The 23,520-nt window shown below is 46.6% G+C and overlaps 1 protein-coding gene across 2 annotated transcripts in view; it reads left to right on the top strand.

Annotated features, from left to right (window-relative positions):
* The window catches only part of MGST2 (microsomal glutathione S-transferase 2), a 30,320-nt gene extending 7,109 nt beyond the window's left edge, over positions 1-23,211 (top strand). For both annotated transcript variants that reach the window (XM_029596289.1, XM_029596206.1), the window contains exons 2-5: positions 4,004-4,103; positions 14,161-14,231; positions 17,237-17,318; positions 22,804-23,211. In XM_029596289.1, coding sequence (XP_029452149.1) covers positions 4,004-4,103; positions 14,161-14,231; positions 17,237-17,318; positions 22,804-22,936 — 386 coding nt within the window. In that variant the 3' untranslated portion in view covers positions 22,937-23,211. The remainder of the gene's footprint in view (positions 1-4,003; positions 4,104-14,160; positions 14,232-17,236; positions 17,319-22,803) is intronic.
* The last annotated feature ends 309 nt before the right edge of the window (positions 23,212-23,520 follow it).

Below are 23,520 nucleotides of genomic sequence, written 5' to 3' on the forward strand. Positions count from 1 at the left end.
TATTTTTATAAGCTGTCTGAGTTCCCTAGGGCCTGGGGGGCTCAGTGTGGTTTAGGGAAGAGGAGTGGTGTCTCTCAGCCAGAGGGGCATGGGTGGACTATCGTATGTCCTGGGCTCGTTCCTGGGGAGAAAAAGCAGAAGAAGATCTGTGGGCACCCATCTGGTGTTGCGCACCATCCACATCATCAAGATGTGGAAGAGGGAAGTATGCAGGTAACCTCCCGGTGCCAGAAAGGGAAGGAAGGAGTAAGAATTCTGATGGACTAAGGTAGGACAAAGTGCGTTACATTTAAGTGCACAAAATGGGAAAAGCTCATCCTAGCCTGGGAGGAAGCTCCAAAACTATCCCATTCATTGGAGCTCAGTTGGCATCAGTAATAGAAGAAATCAACTGGAAGCTTAAAGTCACAAATGTATTAAAAGAACCAAACCTGTATACAGGCTGAAGAAGATTTACATTTGTAACTGAACATGTTAATCAGTTTTCTGACATTAATCAGTATAAGTTATGTTGCAAACCAAGATTAGCTGCCAGTGTGATTATTAATGCTGTTTACAGCCATGAGATTATTACTGCTGTATACAAGACATTCTGAAAAAGAATTTACTATGTGAACAATGCTAAGGTCCTAGAAGATAATCCCCCCCCCCCCGGTCCGGGAATCTTTGACATCAGATTTGCTTAGAATCAGTAGAGGACTTTCACAACTTAACCCTGGTGAGACCTCACCTTGAATACTGTGCACGATTCTGGTCGCCGCATCTCAAAAAAGATATAATTGCGATGGAGAAGGTACAGAGAAGGGCTACCAAAATGATAAGGGGAATGGAACAGCTCCCCTGTGAGGAAAAGCTGAAGAGGTTAGGGCTGTTCAGATTGGAGAAGAGACTGCTGAGGGGGGATATGATAGAGGTGTTTAAGATCGTGAGAGGTCTAGAACGGGTAGATGTGAATCGGTTATTTACTCTTTCAGATAATAGAAAGATTAGGGGGCACTCCATGAAGTTAGCATGTGGCACATTTAAAACGAATCTGAGAAAGTTCTTTTTCACTCAGTGCACAATAAAGCTCTGGAATTTGTTGCCAGAGGATGTGGTTAGTGCAGTTATTGTAGCTGGGTTTAAAAAAGGATTGGATAAGTTCTTGGAGGAGAAGTCCATTACCTGCTATTAATTAAGTTCACTTAGAAAATAGCCACTGCTATTACTAGCAACGGTAACATGGAATAGACTTAGTTTTTGGGTACTTGCCAGGTTCTTATGGCCTGGATTGGCCACAGTTGGAAACAGGATGCTGAGCTTGTTGGACCCTTGGTCTGACCCAGTATGGCATGTTCTTGTGTTCTAACCCTTATATGAGGTGAGGTCTTTGAGGTCCTTCCAGGGGACACTAGCGTTTATCAAAGCTCACAGCCACTTTTTTTCTCTCAGATCAGACTCTCCCAGAGTTCTGGAATATTCTTCCTTTTCTCATCTAGACCCGGGCTATGTTTTAAGGAACATAGGGGGTGTCACAAAAGTGTCCCTTACGAATTATATCATATCTTCACAGACACTGGAGGATGAGGTAGTGAGCAGGGTGTAGTGGTTTTTAGATAACCCTCAGTGGGAGGCGTCTTTTGAAGGAATGTATTTCTATAAACCTCATGAACCTGCCCTGACTCGGGTCCTTCTCTCCTGTGTCCTAGGAAACAAATCCAGGGCTGGCACCCAGGAGTGGGAGCAGCCCTGGATTTGTCAGTAGGCACCCACCATGCCTGTGCCTAGGGTGGCAAACATTTCGAGGTAGCAAAACCCTAAATCCGCTCCCTGAGTGGGAGCACCTTAAGGTCTAGGGCAGGGGGTAGGCAACTCCAGTTCCGGAGTGCCACAAGACAGCTCTCATTTCCAGGACCTCCACAGTGAGTACACACGAGGTAATGTATGTTTGCATGCATCCCCTCCACTTGAAGTCAGATCTATCTCTTGCCTATTCATGGTGGATATCCTGAAAGAGCCAACCTGTTTGTGGCACTCCAGGACCAGAGTTGCTTACCCCTGGTCTAAGGGGATCTCAGGACTGAGAAGCCCCAGAGGTAAAGAGTGGTGAAGGGGTGTTAGCGCCATGCACCTTGGTGTCCTTGAAGAGTTGCCTTAAGTGCAGTCTAAGAGGTGTAACGTTTTCGAGAAGAGTCAGAGGAAGGACTCCCAGACCTGGGAAACAGCTAGAGAGTTGTTTTTCCACAGAGTTTCTGCGGGAGCTCATCCATATTTGTATCAGGAGACGTATTCAAGGGCTTCTAGTGAATAGGCGAATAGAATTTAGGGATTATTTGGGAAAGGAACAGAAAGAAAAGCTGGGAATAAAATCAATGCCTGTGTGCGGCTTCAGTACTGTCTGCAGTTCTGCTCACTGCTCCTCAGAAATGATACAGCAGAACCAGGAAAGGAACAGACACAGGAGGGCTGGGGAAATTTCCAATGGGGATGGAGCGGCTCCTTTGTGAAGAAAGGCCAAACGGGTCAGGTAGGGCTCTTCAGCTTGGAAAAGAGACAACTTAGAGGAGATATGAGAGAGGTTTATAAAATGATGAGTGGTAGGAGGACTAGGGGACACTCCCTGAAACTAACAGCTGGCAGATTTCATACAAATTCGAGGAAGTATTATTTCAGTCACCGCACAATGAGACTCTGGAACTTGTGGCCAGAAAATGTGGTTAAGGCAAGTGGTATAAGTGGATCATACAAAGGTTTGAGCAAGTTTCTGGAGAACAGATCCATAAATCACTATTAGCCAGACAGACTTTGGTTTCTCCACCTCCTAAATTCTTGGGAAGAGAAACATGAAACATGAGGCTTTGGTATCGGGATTTTCCGGGTACCTCCTGGCAACCTGGACTGGTCACTGTCAGAGACAAGGATGCTGGGCTTGATGGACCATTGGTCTGAGCCAGCACCACACTTCCTTTCTTCTTTGTTCAAAAAGAGCTGAATCTTTTTTTTTCACTATGTAATGTACTTATGTACCTTGTAGGGACGTATATATTGTGCTTGTGAGCCGGCATGATTGGATCAGAATATCGGCCTATAAAATGAAATAAATAAATACAATAAAAGCCCAGAGCGGGTGCCTCTTGAAACTGGGAGTTAGTGGGCAAAGAAACCCATGGCTGTACGTTGACTGTGATTTTTCTGAACTGCCTTGAATTTTAGTATGTACCGTACGTATGGATTACACCAGAGTAAAACGTACCTTTCGCTAGACTGTTCCTATGCATCAAATATCCCAGTGACAGGATTTGTTCTGGAACAACAGCAGTGTAGCATGCTTTTTTTTTTTTTTTTATTGCGACAAGCTGAGGATCTCCAGAAGCCTAGGGGCCCTGGAAAAAGTGTGCCCCCCCCCTCCGACCCCCATCAGGAGAGAATCCCCGGAGCACGGGTCACTCAACCTGAACTCCCTGCAGGTTCACTGAACGTTCGTTTCACTCCTTTTACTGCCTTTCTTCTTACACAGACCCAGGGACTGCACATCTCATCATGTGACAGGTTTGAATCTCTCACTGCCAAAAAAAGCGCCCTGACGGACACGCACTCAGTCTCTAAATTTGTTTAAAATGTAATCTGCATTTGGACCTCTACATTCTCCAGCGTGCATTCAAAGGTTTTTGGGGTTTTTTGCTTTGTTTTTTTACCTAAAGCTGACAATGAACTGTAGGCAATCAGAAATATTCCTTTTCCATCTTCTGCAACCGCACGCTTCCCTGTGCTCCACAGCCTCAAGAAGACAGGGCCGAGCTGGGGGGGGCGGGGGGGGGGGGGGGAGCAGGTCCCCTGCTCCTCGCTGACCCAGCAGCAAAACTGTTCCATTTAGCAGTGCAACCCTGGAGCATAATAAATCCGGCTCATCGGACCAGACATGAACCTGTACATTTCTTATGCAGGCCTGAAGCCCACCCACCAAAGACAGTCCATCAGATTTACAGAGAACGTTTCTTTACAACCCTCCCCCTTTTTGTTGCAGGTTATTACGCAGGCCTGGTGGGGAAATGCCGAAAGAAGCACAAAATAATGCCCCCAGCAATCAACGGACCTGCAGAATTCGAGAGAGTGTTCCGGGCACAGTAAGTTCAGGGGATCGGCCACTGTCGATAAAGCTGGGATGAATGGTAAAAATGTGCCCTAGTGTCACATTTTGTGGGTGGCAGTGGTCGATTTTTAAAATCCACTTCTCCAAGGTTGGCCTGAAGAGTTTAGGGTCCCAGCGTCCTCCTGTCTTTTGTTTGCCCTGAGGAAGGTGAATAAATCTGGAATCTTCCCTGAACTAATCTGGTGTCCTTGGCATGAATTTTCTCTCTGTAAAGTTCTCTCCCTCCCGAGTCCCTTTTCATCCTGAACCTCTGGTGCCTGGCATGCACCTGTGCTCTGCAGTCTGTCTCGAGCAGTTACCATTCCAAGTATAAAGAGGCTCATTGCTTCCCTGTGGACTGTATCTCCCAGACCACATTTACTCTTTCAGTCCTCCATCGTTAATGCAACATCTCCCACCCTACCCTTCAGTGCATGGGGGCAAACGAGGGTGCGCCCGGCACTGCCGCACTCTTTCTAACGCGTCCTTACTGTATCGACCCGACTGTTCTGATCACATACCGCTCGATACTCTATTTAAATTGCTTGCAAATGCAAGCCGCGTCTGCGAAGCGTTAGGCCCGCGCAACCCATTTTACTGTATAGGCGCTTAATACAGCACCTATACAGTATCCTGGGTGCGCTGGTACCTGTCATTTCAAATGTCATTTCAACTGACATTTGAAATGACAGGCACCAGGAAGTGGATCCCAACTTTAACCCAGGAAAACCTAAAAACCGAAAATCCCCTCCTCCCGAAGCGGCTCGACATGTGCCAACTTACCTTTTGTTGCTTTTCAGCCCCTTCCCTTCTCTGCCGCCCTCCGGAGGGGGCAGCCGGCGGCGAAAACGGCTCGCAGTGGTCCCCGTCCCCCCCGCGCCAATTCAGTGAGGACGTTTTCCATAGGCACAGAATGGGAAAGCGTCCTGTTTGGCTAAGGCTGCTGGTTTTTAATTATTCCACAAGTCCCAGTCTTAGTTTTACATACCCCGAGAAACCTAGGTACGCTCAAGCTAAGGTGATCAGACAGTTCCTGCTTTGCTCGGAGATATTCAAATCAAAAGTCATGGCGCGAGCGAAGCGCACTTTCATTGGCCTGAGCGCCCGTCAATTTGGGCGCACATGGATGGGCGCGCGTGACGTCACGAAGTGCGTCACGCGCGCCCGTCTATGTGCTTTCATTGGCCTGAGCGCCCAAATTGACGGGCGCTCAGGCCAATGAAAGTGCGCTTCGCTCGCGCCGTGACTGGAGAGGGCACAGAACAGTGGGCTCTCACCCGACTTGACAATTTGATGAGGGCCGAGCCAGGAGAACCGGGACCTGCGCGGGGGGGGAACGCTGCGAGCCGCTTTCACCGCCTGCTGCCCCCTCCGGAGGACGGCAGAGAAGAGAAATTAGCTGAAAGCCACAAAAAGTAAGAAAACAACAAAAAGTAATGTCGAGTCGCTTCGGGAGGAGGGGATTTTAGGTTTTTAGAGGTTTCATTTTGGGGGAAAGTTTGCCGCCTACCCTTACCCCTGCCTCTAACGCAGGGGTAAGGGTAGGCGGTAAGTTAGCAGGTGAAACGCGCGGCAAAACGGCAGGGTAAAATAGCGATAGTCGGGGCGCGCGTTACTGTATGGGAGGGAATAGCTAATCTGATCGTTTACATCTAATATACATGCCGCGTGCGGAAGGGGTTACCCGGGGATTTAAAGAGGCGGTGAGGATGGGTTAAAGGGGATTGTGGATCGCAGGAAGTGCTAACGCGGCCGGAAAGTGAGTAGAAAGCGAGTTAGGAGCGGGGTAACCGCGGCCCCACTTTACTGTATCGGCCTGTTTCCTGGCAGCTCAACGATCAGTTGTTATGAGAGCAGCTGATCTCTACTTTTTTTTTTTATCTCCACGAACCTGAGAGTCCGCAGGGCCAGCAGAAAAGGAGCACTGGGACAGCCGCTCCTGGGAACCACCCAGAGGCTGTGGAGGTAGGAAGTTAATGCCCGAGATACAGGAGCTGCCAAAAGAGGCCTTGACTGAGTTGGGATGGAGGCTGCAGGGATAGCGAGGAAAGAAGGGGCACGTGCGATCCTAGACGTGAGGATGCCGAGGCAAAACCGGAGATCCAGTAGGGTTTGGGACCTGGGCGTGGCGGGGAAGGGGGGGGGGGGCCTTTCTGCCTTCGTGTTTTGTTTTCAGTCACGCTGGTAGGAACATCTGGGGAATTCTTTTAAATATAAAGGCCACCACTTTTCTCCTGCACTGTGTATCAGCTCACTGCCCAGATGGTCAGGAAAAGGAATCGTCCATATTGAACTCCTGATTCCTAGAGACGGGAACCGCGGTGGCTCTTGGCTGCACCGCTTGTGATGGTGGGAGGTTCTCCCTGGCTCTTCCCCTTCTCTCTCAGTCTCTGGTGCAGGCAGGAACCGCTAGTGTGAAATAATTTGCCTAGCCTGGCTTTATTGAATACTTTTGAGTTGCAGTTTCTCTCTCCGCTTAGCGTACTCTTTGGCTCTGCCTATACTTCACGCCGCACTTCTCTGCCCACAGAAAGCATAAACAAGTTCCCCTTATCTTCTATCCACCAGGATGGAGCCATCAAAGCGTCCTTTTTGGGCCGCCGATCTAGCACAGTTGGTCTTTCATCCCCATTCCACTGAAACATTACTGGAGGGGCTTTCTCTCTCTCCCTCTCGCCTTCTCCAAGTTCCCATCTTACAGTGGCCATTATTCATCCAGTGCCTCTCAGGTCCTCCGTTTCAATCTGTGCTCAAAGCTCCTCTCTGATAGGGGCACCTCACTCCTCTCCCTCCTTCCTCATCTCCCTTTCCAAACCTCAACTGTTCTTCCTAGAAACTCCTAAACCTTCTTCCCCTCTTCTCTGGACTGGTCCATGTCAGGGGGGCTGCTCTGGCACGTTCCATTCCTGTCAGGCACTCAGGATCCGAGAGCCATTCCCCCCCCCCCCAAGGCTTCTTCTCTTCCACACAGAAAACGCCCCCCCCCTTTACATCAGACCTCATTAATAACCTCTGATTTGCATTTATTTGTTGACCTGTTCTGTCTTTTAGAGTAATTATGCTTGCCTGCTGTGCATTTTGAGGGAATCATTCCCAGAGCTTAAAACGTAAGGTTGGCTGTGTTTGGGGTGCTTTTCCCATCGTAATTACCCTTTCCCACGGATTGCCAAGGCTGCAGGACATCGCACATACACTGGACCTCTTGTTCCTTTGAAAGGGATTTGTAGTTTTGATAGTCTGGACAGGTGGACTAGCTCATAAGTTAAAAGGGATGGAAGTCAGGACTAACTCAGTCCCTGGACCCCTGATGACCTTCAGGTCACCAGGTGCCTCCACCCATATCCTGGTTCATTTCATTATCAATCACATACAACACCCACACACACACAAAGTGTATTCCAGTAACCTTATTTGTGTACCAACAAATCAAAAAACGTGGTTAAACTGGTCTATGTTTACACATAAATTAATAAAGCCATCAAGTTTTGTAGGCTCCTTACTGATACGGTAGAGTCAGTGAAACCCAGCAGACTCTAAAATGGTATAGGGTCACATTGCTTTATTTAATATACTTTTTTGAATTTTTTATATCGATATATTTGATAAAATTAATCTCACGATATGCTCAATGTCCAAATGTGCTGACAAACTCCAGGCTCCGACATCAACTAATGTACCATGTTCTAAAAATGCAATCGCAATTCATTATCATAAACAAATTCCAGCAGAAATACTCATCACATTTTTACATCCCAATCCCGACACGATCATGTTTCGGACCCAACGGGTCCTGCCTCAGGGGAATAACACCTTCACCGCTGCTTCTCTGTAACCACCGACAAGTCCATCATCGTTCCATCAGCAAAAAATGGCTTTTCCTTCATTTTATTTTCCGCGGTCCATATCCTGAACGAGAAGATCAACTGGTATTCCTTAATTTAGAGTTCATTCTCTTGATTTTAGTGGTACCGATCTCAGTGGAGAATGTCTTATGAAATGTTTTCACAAATGAGAAAATGTCCCCGTTGAGGTGCTGATGATAGCTATGGTGGTTTGGACATGATGGATGTAAAGAAAATGCTTGCGGGTTATTGCAGCCCGACTGGTTAAGACCTGGTTGAAGACTGTATACACTGAGGTGGTTTAGAGATGGATGTGGTGGAAGGCTAGTTGGAGATTTAACAACAGCTAAAGACGACCTGTTTGGAGACCGATAGTGGTGACGTATTTTCCGGTTTAGGGCTTTGTAGTCCGTTTCCGGGTATTTCTGTCGAGAGACAGTAGATATATGGGCTGTCTAGAATCTGACGTGATAGAAGACTGGTTCTGGTATTTGTTAAGAACTATAGATGACCTGATTGTAGACTGAGGGTGGTGATGCAATTTCCGGTTTAGGGTGTTTAAAAGAAACTCTGTTTTGCCGCCATATTACCACGGAGCGAGTCCGAATAGGGACCGCGGAAAATAAAATGAAGGAAAAGCCATTTTTTGCTGATGGAACGATGATGGACTTGTCGGTGGTTACAGAGAAGCAGCGGTGAAGGTGTTATTCCCCTGAGGCAGGACCCATTGGGTCCGAAACACGATCGTGTCGGGATTGGGATGTAAAAATGAGATGAGTATTTCTGCTGGAATTTGTTTATGATAATGAATTGCGATTGCATTTTTAGAACATGATACATTAGTTGATGTCGGAGCCTGGAGTTTGTCAGCATATTTGGACATTGAGCATATCGTGAGATTAATTTTATCAAATATATCGATATAAAAAATTCAAAAAAAGTATATTAAATAAAGCAATGTGACCCTATACCATTTTAGAGTTTGCTGGGTATCACTGACTCTATCAGTAAGGGGCCTACAAAACTTGATGGCTTTATTAATTTATGTGTGAACATAAACCAGTTTAACCTCATTTCATTATCTCCATTACCCTGTCTCACATCACTCTGAGGGCAAATGTTTAAGGAAAACTTTCAACCATATTTCTTAGATGCGTTTACTTGCTCATATACTTTACAAATGTTACTTCAAATGTTTTAATAATAATATTAATATAATTCCACAGAGCTTGGTCTCTTTCAAGGAGAACAAACTGTTGCCTGCTCAGTGACATCACGGTGGTGAGGTCATCGATATGAGACAGTCTGTTCTATTAGATCAGTAGTTCCCAAACCTGGCCTGGGGGGACTCTCAGTCCCTTTGAGTTTTCAGGATATCTGCAGTAAATATGCATGAGATACAATGGAGACAGTGCATGCAGGTCTATCTCATGCAGATTCATTGTGGATATCCTGAAAACCGGACTGGTTGGGGGTCCCCTGGGACACGTTTGGGCACCTCTGTATTACAACGTGCTAGTTTAGCTTTAATACAGCTGTTTCTTGGCTCATAACTTTCAAATCAAACTCGTATGAGCACAAAGGGCTCACACTCCCGCTACCCTTCACGTGCAGCGGGAAATTATCTCAAAGGACTAGGAAGGGCACGGAGAGAGGCATTTCTAAAGCCATTTCTGTGAGTAAATCAACATTTTGCTAGCGGAAATTGGCCGTTGCAAAATAAAATTGCACGCGCGGTTTTACTGCAAGACGTGCAATTTTAACTGCATTAGGGAGAGGCCTTTCTGAGGGCGCGTTTAGGCCCGGGGCGAGGGGAAATTTACCTGTATGGACTGCATTTTCAAACCTACGCATATAAACGTGAAGCGGATTTCCACTCGCCCAAAAAGCAGGAACAGTTTTGACCCTGTGAACCTAATCATAGGAAAAGCAGGCGCAATACTGCACCGGCGCAGGCAGTTTGATTATCGCAGCCTCAATCCCACCTCACCCGGGAGAGGCAGCGGTCGGTAAGCTGTGGCCAGAGGTCAGTGGAAGGATTTTGCCCTTAGCACCCTTTGCATCTGTACCTCAGCCTGCCTGCCTGCTTGCTTTTTTTTTTTTTTTCTTTCATTAATCTTCTGCTTTTGTGTTCCCCGAGTCGGTATTTCTCCTTCTGGCTTGTGTTGGTTTGTGCAGCCTTTTTGTTTTCTCCTCCCTGATGAGGGTAATATGCGAGCTCTCCGCTCTGAGACTCGTTGTGGATCCCTGGAGTTCTGGAGCTGCTTTTTTGTAGATCTTCAGGGAGCCATGACGCGTGCAGTCTTGAAAAGGACGTAGGGCAGGTCGTGACGCCTTTTAATGGGACCGGCCCAAGAATTCTCCAGAGGCGATACCATACGTTAGCTTTCAGGATCCTCTTGGCATCTCTCCTTCCTCCCCCTTGACATCAGAAGTTTCATGAACGCCGAACGTATCTTATTTGGCCCTATGAAAGGTGTCACCACCGCCTGGTATGGTTACTAGAAACGGGGGATATTCTGATACTTTCTCAGTAAGGCGGGGGACAAGACAAGGGTGCCCCTTATCCCCACTTTTATTTGCTATCTTTTTGGAACCTTTTGCTGCCAAATTACGACAAAACCCTCTTATAAAAGGAATATCTGAGGGCCAATTTTCTTCTAAATTGTCACTCTTCGCTGACGATATCTTGCTTATGATTGTGGATCCCGAAACTTCCTTGAGGCACGTTCAATCAGCTCTGGAGGAGTTTGGTTCCGCTTCTGGGTTTCGAGTAAACTGGGAGAAATCCGAAATTTTAAATATAAATGTCCCGCCTTCGGTGTCTACTACTTTAGTGAAACAGTTTCGATTTAAATGGGCAAAATCTAAATTAAAATACTTAGGGGTCTATCTCAGTGTAATCGATGATATGTTTCAATTGAATTATGATACATTATGGCAGAAAATTACCCGGGATCTAGAAGAATGGAACCGATATAGCATTTCCTGGCTAGGCCGGATAGCGGCAGTTAAGATGACACTGCTCCCCAAACTGTTATATTTGTTTCAAACACTTCCACTGGCTGTACCCACAGCTACTTTATTGAAATGGCAAAAGAGATTAATGCAGTACATCTGGGGAAATAGGAGGCCCAGAATAGCCAGAAGGGTTATGTATCTATCTAGGATGAAAGGTGGGATGGGGGGTCCCCAATTTATTGCAATACTACAGGGCTTCCCAAATCAAAACGTTAGTAGATTGGCATAAAAAGAATCCAATAAAGCCATGGGTGACTTTCAGTCAGCAATTGGTGGGAAAGGTTCCGATCACGAGTTATTTATGGCAACCCAAAAGAACGTGGTTGTTATCGCCTGAAAATATCCTACCAACTTCTATGACCACTCCGCTAGCACATATAGAACATATAGAAAGACATGGTTTAATGGAACAAAGTCAGCATGGCTTTACCCAGGGCAAGTCTTGCCTCACAAATCTGCTTCACTTTTTTGAAGGAGTTAATAAACATGTGGATAAAGGTGAACCGGTAGATATAGTATACTTGGATTTTCAGAAGGCGTTTGACAAAGTTCCTCATGAGAGGCTTCTAGGAAAAGTAAAAAGTCATGGGATAGGTGGCGATGTCCTTTCGTGGATTGCAAACTGGCTAAAAGACAGGAAACAGAGAGTAGGATTAAATGGGCAATTTTCTCAGTGGAAGGGAGTGGACAGTGGAGTGCCTCAGGGATCTGTATTGGGACCCTTACTGTTCAATATATTTATAAATGATCTGGAAAGAAATACGACGAGTGAGATAATCAAATTTGCAGATGACACAAAATTGTGCAGAGTAGTTAAATCACAAGCAGATTGTGATAAATTGCAGGAAGACCTTGTGAGACTGGAAAATTGGGCATCCAAATGGCAGATGAAATTTAATGTGGAAAAGTGCAAGGTGATGCATATAGGGAAAAATAACCCATGCTATAATTACACGATGTTGGGTTCCATATTAGGTGCTACAACCCAAGAAAGAGATCTAGGTGTCATAGTGGATAACACATTGAAATCGTCGGTTCAGTGTGCTGCGGCAGTCAAAAAAGCAAACAGAATGTTGGGAATTATTAGAAAAGGAATGATGAATAAAACGGAAAATGTCATAATGCCTCTGTATCGCTCCATGGTGAGACCGCACCTTGAATACTGTGTACAATTCTGGTCGCCGCATCTCAAAAAAGATATAATTGCGATGGAGAAGGTACAGAGAAGGGCTACCAAAATGATAAGGGGAATGGAACAACTCCCCTATGAGGAAAGACTAAAGAGATTAGGACTTTTCAGCTTGGAGAAGAGACGACTGAGGGGGGATATGATAGAGGTGTTTAAAATCATGAGAGGTCTAGAACGGGTAGATGTGAATCGGTTATTTACTCTTTCGGATAGTAGAAGGACTAGGGGACACTCCATGAAGTTAGCATGGGGCACATTTAAAACTAATCGGAGAAAGTTCTTTTTTACTCAACGCACAATTAAACTCTGGAATTTGTTGCCAGAGAATGTGGTTCGTGCAGGTAGTATAGCTGTGTTTAAAAAGGATTGGATAAGTTCTTGGAGGAGAAGTCCATTACCTGCTATTAGGTTCACTTAGAGAATAGCCACTGCCATTAGCAATGGTTACATGGAATAGACTTAGTTTTTGGGTACTTGCCAGGTTCTTATGGCCTGGATTGGCCACTGTTGGAAACAGGATGCTGGGCTTGATGGACCCTTGGTCTGACCCAGTATGGCATTTTCTTATGTTCTTATGTTCTTATGGTATTGGGTACACGGGAATATCATCTTAGTACACATTTGTCCTGGAATGGTGACTTTACTCCGGGATATCAATCTCAAGCTTTTCGCTCTTGGGAATCTAAAGGTATATATCTTTGGGAACATGTCTGGGGGGGGGGGGGGGGGGGGGGAAGGATTTGGTCCCTTTTCCAGTGCTACAAATGAAATTTGGGTTAACTGATGCAGGCATCTATCCATATCTGCAACTAAAACATTTTCTACTGACCCAGCATATAGTGGGACACCTAAGCCAGGGAAGGTCAGATTGTAAAATATTATGTAATAAAGCAGATCGGACTACAAAATTACTGTCAGCAATTTATGCCATGCTGGGCAATGTGGCCTTCTCAAAAGCCACCCATATGACCACCTGGGAAAGAGACATGGGTGTCTCCTTTTCACAGAAAGAATGGGAAGCAATTATATCACAGCTGGGTAGAGGTCTGATCGCGGCCTCAATGATTGAAAATTCCCTCAAATTGTTCTATCGATGGCATATATGTCCGACGCGCTTACATAAAATTAGACCCACTTATTCAGATCGGTGCTGGAAAGGCTGTGGAGGAGAGGGAAGTTATATTCACATGTGGTGGGATTGTTCTGCGATTCGTGATTTATGGCATAATGTGGAAGATTGGATTGGGCAAATGCTGCACGCCCCTATAGCAGCAGCACCACATCATGCCTTATTGGGTGCCCAACTACTCCCGACTAAGAGGGGGGAGAGCCGTTTAATCAATTACATCTTCACAGCTACTAGGTTAGTGATCGCAAGGCAATGGAAATCCTCATCCACCCCGAGTATCACCGAAATCCAGCATAATGTGGGAAAGATACATGTATTAGCGGAGATCACTGCCAAAACAAGGAAAATTATGAGGCAATTTTATTCAGTATGGCAGCCATATATTAAGTGGAGGACTACTTTAATCTGATCAGTCTAAGTAGATTCCTAGTGCGGGTTTGGGAGCAATCATAGCTAGATCACGTCCCAACACACTGATATTTTGAAGCATTGTTTTTCTTTCTTGTATCATCACTTGCTAGTGCTATAGTTTCTCTCCATCAATAGTATTTATCATAAGCAGGGTAATGTAGGGAGGGGGGTGGGGGAACAGGGGGGTATCCTAGTTACTTAATGACACACCTTGATGTTTCAGTTGATCTATTATATGTTCCTTATTTCCCTTATTATTGTTACCAGACTTTATTGTAATGCTTATGTTGGTTGTTGTCTCAATAAAAATTTAAATTACAAAAAAAAAAAGAAACGTTAACAGGAAATCCAGCAGTCAGTCCTTGTCAAGGGATTGTATGCTACAATTAAAAAAAAAAAAAAAAAAGAAATGAGTATTTAAAAACAAATGAATGCATTAATCAGCTGCACTCTTCTGCAGACAAAACTGCCTGGAGTTCTACCCGCTCTTTCTGGTTTTACTCTGGACGGCCGGCTGGTTTTTCAGTCCAGGTAAGTAACTGGAGCTGTTTTATAGTGACCTCCCCTCCCCCAAGCAGTTTCCTCCAGCTTAAATCAGAGCCAGCGCTGGGATCTGACACCATGAGCCTTCAGTCGCAACTCCCCCAGGATTTCCGCGCCCCCCCCCCTATTTTATAGCATGGTGACCTCCATAAAGAGGATGCACAACCATGCGGGCAAGGCCCGTGCTTGCAAGAGCTCGCGCCATCACCCAGCGTGAGGGAGGTGAAAGGGAACTTAAATGGTACCTGGGAACTTTTGAGTTGTGGCCACCCTGAGATTGCTGTTGATTAGCAGAGGGTGGGGGTGGGGTATAGGGGGAATCCACACTCTCTTTTTTTTTCTCTCCCCCACCGCCGGAGATGACCCAGCATACTTCCCCTTCGTCTCTCCCTGACCCCAGCACTCTCTTTTCTCCCTCCATGCCTTCTGCATCCTCCCTGATTCCCAAGACCTGGGATCACAGCTGCAGACTGAGCTGGGTGTGTTGCAGGCCCTCTCCAGTTTCTCCCCAGGTGCTGCCTGCACCGTCTGCTCCAGGCTCGCCCCTCTTCTCCTGTTCTCTGCAGGCTTACTGAGGAAGGGGAGTGGCTGGAGCTGTAAACAGAGAGGCCCTGAGATTTCTAGTGTTCCCCCCCCCCCCCCCCCTGCAATTAATGCAAATTCCCTGAATCCACCAAGCAAAAGCTTTTGTTGCCCAACAGCTGTTGAATTCCCTCTCTCAGGATGTTTTCCTTCTGTTGCCTGAAGCTATCATCGTAGATAACCCTGCTCCTCGAGATCCCCCATCCTGTGATGCTAACACCCAAGTGACTCATGTCAACATAACTCTGCTGATTGTTGAGTCTAAAGTGAAATGAGTAACAGTTTTCAAGCCTCTTTACTGATGGTTTACTCTGATCTTCGGGCAGGTCTACCCTAACCCTGGGCATCCCAGACTCAGTGTTCCCCGTGCTCTGAATCCAAGAAAGGCCCAGGTCTCCAGTGAGGCTCCTACCACGAAAAAGTCCAAAATGCCCGAAAACAACCCAGAGGGCTATCCCTACCAGCTAGGGAGCAGACTGGAAGGAAAACCTTCCCAACCCCGGTCAGTAACCCCAGGCAGGGCTTTCCTGGATTCTCTGACTGGGCCTGAAAAAAAAAACTAAAAAGACAAATGCTCCTTTCCACCCCCTAACTCTGGACAAACCATAAGGGCCTGCCCCCGGACTCTTGGGAGAGAACCGTTAGAAAGCCTCTCAGGGGGACGGCCATTTTCCGACCCCCGCAAGAGGAGGGGGCTGAATTTTGAAAGGTAACTCCCCCTCAAATATTAATCTCTCTTGTCTGACATTTCCCAGGGCTTAGGGTGTAACCTGACAGGATGCTCAGGTTACACCCCCACCCCCCCTCCCAGCTATTTAAAAAATCTAAGCAGGGGTGAAAACTCAGGCACAGATTTTTACAAGTAGAAATCACAATGAAATAAAATCCACACACACATTTCATTTGCAATGTTCTTTAATGTTCAATACACTTCCACCATAATCGCCAACAATTGTACTGGAGAGCAAGGCATCCCATATCTGCCTGGGCCGCATCCAAAACACAGGTAGGCTCTACATCTGATGCAGGCACTAAACTGCCAGGCATTCAGCTCAGTCCTAGAAAGAAAAAGTCATGCAAGGCATCACGAGAGACATCCCCCAGTCTTTGAGGAGAATGAGAAAAGACTGCAAAATCGGCCAGCCCTGCCGCTGCAGCTCAGCAGAGGGTTCGGCCACAACCCTTATTGGTTCTAAGGATGCTCGCACCGTCCTAAAGGTAAACCATAGACTGTGCAAATTTCTCACCACTCCCTTAGAGGGAGGCAAAATCCTATTTTGGTCCTCTGAGTGGGAGGACAGATGTCTCTCATTTATTTACTTCACACTTCTGGAAACGTACCACAGGTATCTCTTCCAGAAGCTGGGGAGAGAGGTAATAATTAAGTTGCATGATGGTCACTCCTTCTGTGGCATCCCCCCTGAAATAAACTGTTATAAAGCACCTGGTGATGGGCAGTTGGCACCCAACCTACATAGCAAATGGCCACTTTACAGGGCAGTTGCAGTGAAATAAATACAGGGACACTATTTTCCCAAACAAATTTTGAGATTTCTACAGAAAGGTTTTGCTCTTTTAAGTGAAACCTTCTTCTTAGAACATAAGACATTGGGTCGTAAATAGCATTTGCAAACAGAAATACCGTTGGCATGTTTTTGCACGCTCTATAAACTCTTAGAATTGAACTGGCATCTTTGAAAGCTGACTAGAGCCGAGCGCCTACATTTAGGTACTTGAAAAGGAGACATGGCCAGGGGCGGAGTCAGAGTGGGGAAAATGAATTTGGTACCCGCTGCTGACTTTCAGTGCCAAGTGCCTAATTAGAGTGGCCAATAGCAGGCCTGGAGCTGGCCAGCAGGTGCTCATGAACCCTCTCCTTTCCCAGCCACCTGAATACCCCCTCCCACCCAACCTCCTGACACACAAAATGTAGTGGAGTCAACAGTCCCTTCCCCCACCTGCAGAAAATATACAGGCACCAAGCTGAAAGGAGGGCAACCTGTATTGACTGGGGGGGGAAGCTTTGTGGGGAGGGGGCTTTAGGGGAATTCTGGCCAGTGGTAGGGAGGATAGGGCGAGGAGGAGGAGAAGAAGAAGTTTTTTTGCCAGAATTTGTTGGGTTGGGAGGGCGGGTGGGAGAGAGGAGGAGGGGACCTGCTATGTTTTCCATATTGGGAGGGAGGGCAGATGAAGGGGCTGTTGTATTTATGTTCGAGCAGGTGGGAGAGGACTTAGCCAGCTTGTCCCTAGTCGGCTAGGTTTAGGGCCCAGAGATTGGAGATGGCCGAGTTTGAGCTGCTCAGACTTAGACTGACTTTCAGCCAAAGACCAAGCTGGCTAAGTTTTAAAACCTGGGCTTGCCCGTGATTTTCTCACCAACGTCTGTCTTCTCTTTGTTTTTTTTTCTCCAGAGCTGGCTGCCATTATCGGTTTGTGCTACATGTATGCCCGCCACATGTACTTCCATGGATATGCAGAGTCCGCACAAGGCAGGTAAGCACCCGCCCCACGTTGACAGTTGCAGTCCGTTCCAGGGCATCTTTACGTCCACGGACTGTTCACCTAACACTGAGGTAACCCCGGGGCTGATGTCCCTCCCACGGGACTCCAAGGGTCATATGCAGGTTCCGGGCCTATGCTGCTATAACCGCCCATACTTTTCTTTAAGCCCCGTCAGGAGGGGGAAGAATAATCTCCAAGGCCTTGAGCATTGTCTTAACAGTCTGTAAGATGCATCCACAGCACCCGTATACATTGTTCCTGACACCAAAATACAAAATGTGAAAATAAAACCCCCAGGAAAGTACAAATCATCAGTACAGTTTGGTGACAGTGCACAAAAAAGCAGGTAGAGCATGCTGGGGTAGCCCTGGTGTCCTCCTGTGGCTGTAAACAGGGTTTCTCAGTGATTAGGGGCTGGCACGTCACATCCCATAGCTCTAAGCCGCCGGGGGGAAGGAGGAAGACAGGGATCTCTCAGGTCCCTCTTCTAAATACTCTGTCAGCCAATCCTCAATAAAACAAACGTCCAGACCTAGGTCTGGCTGTACAAGCAAAAATAAATTTACTAAAAGGCTGATTAAAATAAAGCACGCTCAGCCCAGTGCACGGGTCATCAGGCGGCTGAATGCGCTAGGCTCGCGCCCGACGCAATAAGGGATTCAGCGCGCCCAAAATGCGCATCCAAACGCAGGCGTAGCTAATAGCGCTCATCACATGTAAGTGCCACGTAGATGAGGCTATTAGCTATTGCCCCCTAATGCAGAAATTCACCGCGCGCCCCATGCGCACTTATTAACGTGACGAATTTAGCGCCAGCCGCGGAGCTGGCGTTAAGCATTGCGGCGCGTCAGTGGCTCAACTAAAAAGCAAAAAACCTGCTTTCTGTCGTTTTGCTTTGTCTGCAGCTGTTTTCACCGGCGCATGCAGGTTTTGTTTCTGCCGTCCTGTCTGTGACAGGTTTTCCTTAAAGGGATGTAGAGTATCTATATTCGCCTGGACTGCTGCTTCTAGGCCCTTGTCTCACTTAGCCGATACTTTTTAAATTTTTTTTAGATTAGGCGGTGAATAAAACCCACACGAGCCGCAGGGGGAGCGAGCGAGCTGACGTCAAGGCGCGAGGCTCGCCGTCTTCCACTGGACGCGGTGGGATAAAACCAACGCCGGTATTGAGCGTCCGTTTTCTTAACCAGCACACAGCCACGTCTTCTGGGGCGCCCGATTCACGGTTTTCCCTAGCGCGTCCGTTTTAGCGCGGCAGGTCGTTAGATTATAGCAAGGGGCGCCCAGGAGAGGCGTTCCTGCGCGCGTTTTACATTTACATTTATTAACATTTATGAATCGCTTAACACTAAAATATAAGTCTAAGCAATATACAAGAAAGCAATCATGAAAATCGTACACAATTAGGAAAACGCGTGCTCGGTACGAGCTCCCCATTTTACTGCGCGTCGAGTTGCTTCGGCCTGTGAAACTTTATACAAGATCAGTCCATAACAATAAAAGATACAAAAAAAGATAGTGGCAGGTTAGAGTTCCCATCAAGTGGTGGTAGGGATGATGCTTTTTTTGAGAAATCTTCCAGACTTTTACTCTCCAGGTAGAGGCTGCTTCAGAGACTCCGAGCAGGCAGTCTCCTTTCTCCCTCAGAAAGGGTTTGCTGCCCTTCTGGTCAGCTCCTTAGCCAGCTTCTTCTCCCAAACCTCTTCTCCTTCACTGGTTGACTGAACCATTCCCAGAATCTGTAGTGAAGATAGACTCCCCACGGCACAGACACTCCCCACACGCCTCGGGCCTGTTTGGCACTGAGGATCTATCATCCTGCAGCCTGGGTGTGCTCGGCCTTGGGGCCCTCACACTCCCAGGGGCTGATAGCAGGTAAAGGATCCCTGTCCCGCCCAATACAGAAGGCTTTATACCCTGAACACAAAGACACCTCCCACCGTTGTGATATCACTGTAACGCCACAATACCACTCCCACCATTGTGATATCACTATAACACCACAATACCACTCCCACTGTTGTGATATCACTATAACGCCACAATACCACTCCCACCATTGTGATATCACTGTAACGCCACAATACCACTCCCACTGTTGTGATATCCCTATAACGCCACAATACCACTCCCACTGTTGTGATATCCCTATAACACCACAATACCACTCCCACTGTTGTGATATCACTATAACGCCACAATACCACTTCCACTGTTGTGATATCCCTATAACACCACAATACCACTCCCACTGTTGTGATATCCCTATAGTGCCACAATACCACTCCCACTGTTGTGATATCCCTATAACGCCACAATACCACTCCCACTGTTGTGATATCACTATAACGCCACAATACCACTCCCACTGTTGTGATATCACTATAACACCACAATACCACTCCCACTGTTGTGATATCACTATAGTGCCACAATACCACTCCCACTGTTGTGATATCACTATAACGCCACAATACCACTCCCACCGTTGTGATATCACTATAACGCCACAATACCACTCCCACCGTTGTGATATCACTATAACGCCACAATACCACTCCCACCGTTGTGATATCACTATAACGCCACAATACCACTCCCACCGTTGTGATATCACTATAACGCCACAATACCACTCCCACCGTTGTGATATCACTATAGTGCCACAATACCACTCCCACCGTTGTGATATCACTATAGTGCCACAATACCACTCCCACCGTTGTGATATCGCTATAACGCCACAATACCACTCCCACCGTTGTGATATCACTATAGTGCCACAATACCACTCCCACCGTTGTGATATCACTATAACGCCACAATACCACTCCCACCGTTGTGATATCACTATAACGCCACAATACCACTCCCACCGTTGTGATATCACTATAACGCCACAATACCACTCCCACCGTTGTGATATCACTATAGTGCCACAATACCACTCCCACCGTTGTGATATCACTATAACGCCACAATACCACTCCCACCGTTGTGATATCACTATAACGCCACAATACCACTCCCACTGTTGTGATATCACTATAACGCCACAATACCACTCCCACCGTTGTGATATCACTATAACGCCACAATACCACTCCCACCGTTGTGATATCACTATAGTGCCACAATACCACTCCCACCGTTGTGATATCACTATAGTGCCACAATACCACTCCCACCGTTGTGATATCGCTATAGTGCCACAATACCACTCCCACCGTTGTGATATCGCTATAGTGCCACAATACCACTCCCACCGTTGTGATATCGCTATAGTGCCACAATACCACTCCCACCGTTGTGATATCGCTATAGTGCCACAATACCACTCCCACCGTTGTGATATCGCTATAGTGCCACAATACCACTCCCACCGTTGTGATATCACTATAATGCCACAATACCACTCCCACCGTTGTGATATCGCTATAGTGCCACAATACTACTCCCACCGTTGTGATATCACTATAACGCCACAATACTACTCCCACCGTTGTGATATCACTATAACGCCACAATACCACTCCCACCGTTGTGATATCGCTATAACGCCACAATACCACTCCCACCGTTGTGATATCGCTATAGTGCCACAATACCACTCCCACCGTTGTGATATCGCTATAATGCCACAATACCACTCCCACCGTTGTGATATCACTATAGTGCCACAATACCACTCCCACCGTTGTGATATCACTATAATGCCACAATACCACTCCCAACGTTGTGATATCACTATAATGCCACAATACCACTCCCACCGTTGTGATATCACTATAGTACCATAAACTAGAGGGGATCTGCAACTTTCTGGCCCCCTTTTGGGACTGGACACAGCCCAACTATCAACAGAGCAGTGGAGCAGAGCACCTAGGATTCCCATGGCTGAAACGTTTCAGTGTTTGCCTTCCTCTGTCAGCGAAAAAATCAAAACCTTCACCCGAAACGCGATGGTCAGTTTTCAACAAGAAAATCTATTTTATAAATTGGTTTCTCCCCACCCATATTTTATTTATTTCCACACCAAGGCATTGGTGGTTGATGGGCTCCTAGCTTTGGGCTTTGATCCAGTTGCTTCATGGATATACTGCTGTTTGCTGCTCTTGATGCGAGCAGTGCGTGTGTGCAGCTTGCGTGATACCTTTTTTGTTCCAGCATAAGAAAATGCTGCAGTACATTGGTTTTTGAGTCAGTAGACCAACATTACTAGTTGTATAAATCTGTTATGCATCAACTGTGTGACTTCAGAGTAAGATAAAACAAGACAGAACTTTAGGGGGGTAACAAATTGTCAGCTTGCTTTTCTTGATCTACAATGGCCAGGTGCATGTTTGTGAAAAGGCTGCAGTTTGTGGCAATAATCAAAGGTTGTGCGCAGCACGAACGCCTCCACTTCCCTGGCTCCCCCTTCCGCCGTCCTCAGCAGGATACTGTGACCCATGGGACTGGGATAGGACATCAGAGCGGAAGGAGCAAATCGGGGACAACGAAAAAAAGAAGCAATAGGATAGAATTATCTTCAGCTTTGGCAAGACTTTAGTAAAGGGGTTGCATGCAACAGAAATGGAAGCTTTTCACACCTAGGGTATAGGACTCTTCTGTACACAGGCACTGCAAGAAAGAGTTTCCATCATAGCATCCTCTCTATCTGCTGGGGCCAGGATTCTTGACTGACTTTGCACTGTAGCTGCAGTTTATTTTGCTGTCAGAAGTCACACTCGGACCCGATTCATCAGGCTAAACATGGAACTCATGCACTGTCTGTGTTTACTTGAGAGCATAAAAATTCCATTACCTAAATCTGCTTTTTAAACTCCTTTTACTGCATGCCCATGCTTTTTACTTTTTACAGTTTTTCCCCAAGCCAAGCCAAGCCAAATCAAGCTGTGTGCTTTAAAAAGAGACAGGACGGTGATACTGTAACTGTCTTCTGGCACCAGGCCCGCTATGTTAGAGAGCATGGAGGACTCTTATGGAAGGTAACAGAGAGAGATAAAACTATTTGAGCATCAAAATTGTCAAGTTTCCCTCTTTATAAAGGAGGCATCCACTTATTTGGCCAAAGTACTATGGTTGTCGTGTTAACTGCTTTTAAATATTATAACTGTGTAGGCCCTGTCCCAGTCTGGTCCAGGGCCCAGGGACTCACGGGGAGGCTCGTGACCATGAGCAGGCCACAATACCAATTCAAGACCCTTAGGGTTTCTCCTTACTGGGGTTCTCCTGCTCATAGGCCCAGTCGAAAGCACAAAAAAAACCCCAACAACCCAAAAATCACCCCAGAAAGTCAATGGCAGTAGCTCTCGACTTAAGGAAAGTTTACCTGCCTGGGACGGTGAGGCTCCTGAATTTCAGAACAGGAGAATTCCCCTTTCGCCTGTGCCGTGGTTTCAAAGAAATGCCCCAAAGAGCACATTCGTACGCAGGTTTAATAAGGATGTATTTCTCTGTCTCTCTTCTCCAGACTGCCGGGTTTCCACGTGTGCTTGGTTACCCTGTTTTTCTTGATGGCCCTGGGTGCAGCTGGGATTACTAATCGCGCTCTTGATGAATACTTGGATTTCAACTTGCTGAAGAAAATACGCCGATTGTTCTGAAGTCAAGCAGGCAAGCAAGAGTAGCGCCTGAGACGTTAAAATGAAGACGGCCTGCCGGACCATTTAAGGCAGTCTGCTCTGCCTCCCAGGATTTGTTGCGATGCATTGGAGATTTTTTTTATAACCTTGTCTTTCTTTGTACAATAATGACTCATTAGAACCAAGTACTGAGGATAACTACTATGCAAATTGTTATGACTGAAGATGCTCTGACAGTGCCTGCTGCTTATTCTTGTGTTCACTCTGAAAGTAAATAAAATATCCACTCCACCCCACACCAAAATCTTTCTTTAAAGTAATCTTATGTACTAATGCAGTGCTCAGGTGTGAAAAAGGCACTCGGGGGAAAAGTACTTCTGCAAATGCATGGAGTGATTGTTCCCCAGAGTTTGTCTCGAGCACTCAAAAAAACCCCCATCCCTAATCTAAGGACAGCCCCATTGGTTCAGGCTGTAGCCCTTCAGTGTGCTGGGGGATCCAGGCTCGTATGGTAGCGCCCAAGGATGCTTGTAGAGGTGGGAACACTCAGGCCTGGGAAGGGCGGCGCTGCCAAACAAGTAGTGCTGAGGACGGGCCTCAGACAG

Source organism: Rhinatrema bivittatum, chromosome 1 (assembly GCF_901001135.1).
Source record: "Rhinatrema bivittatum chromosome 1, aRhiBiv1.1, whole genome shotgun sequence".
NCBI classification, from domain to species: domain Eukaryota; kingdom Metazoa; phylum Chordata; class Amphibia; order Gymnophiona; family Rhinatrematidae; genus Rhinatrema; species Rhinatrema bivittatum.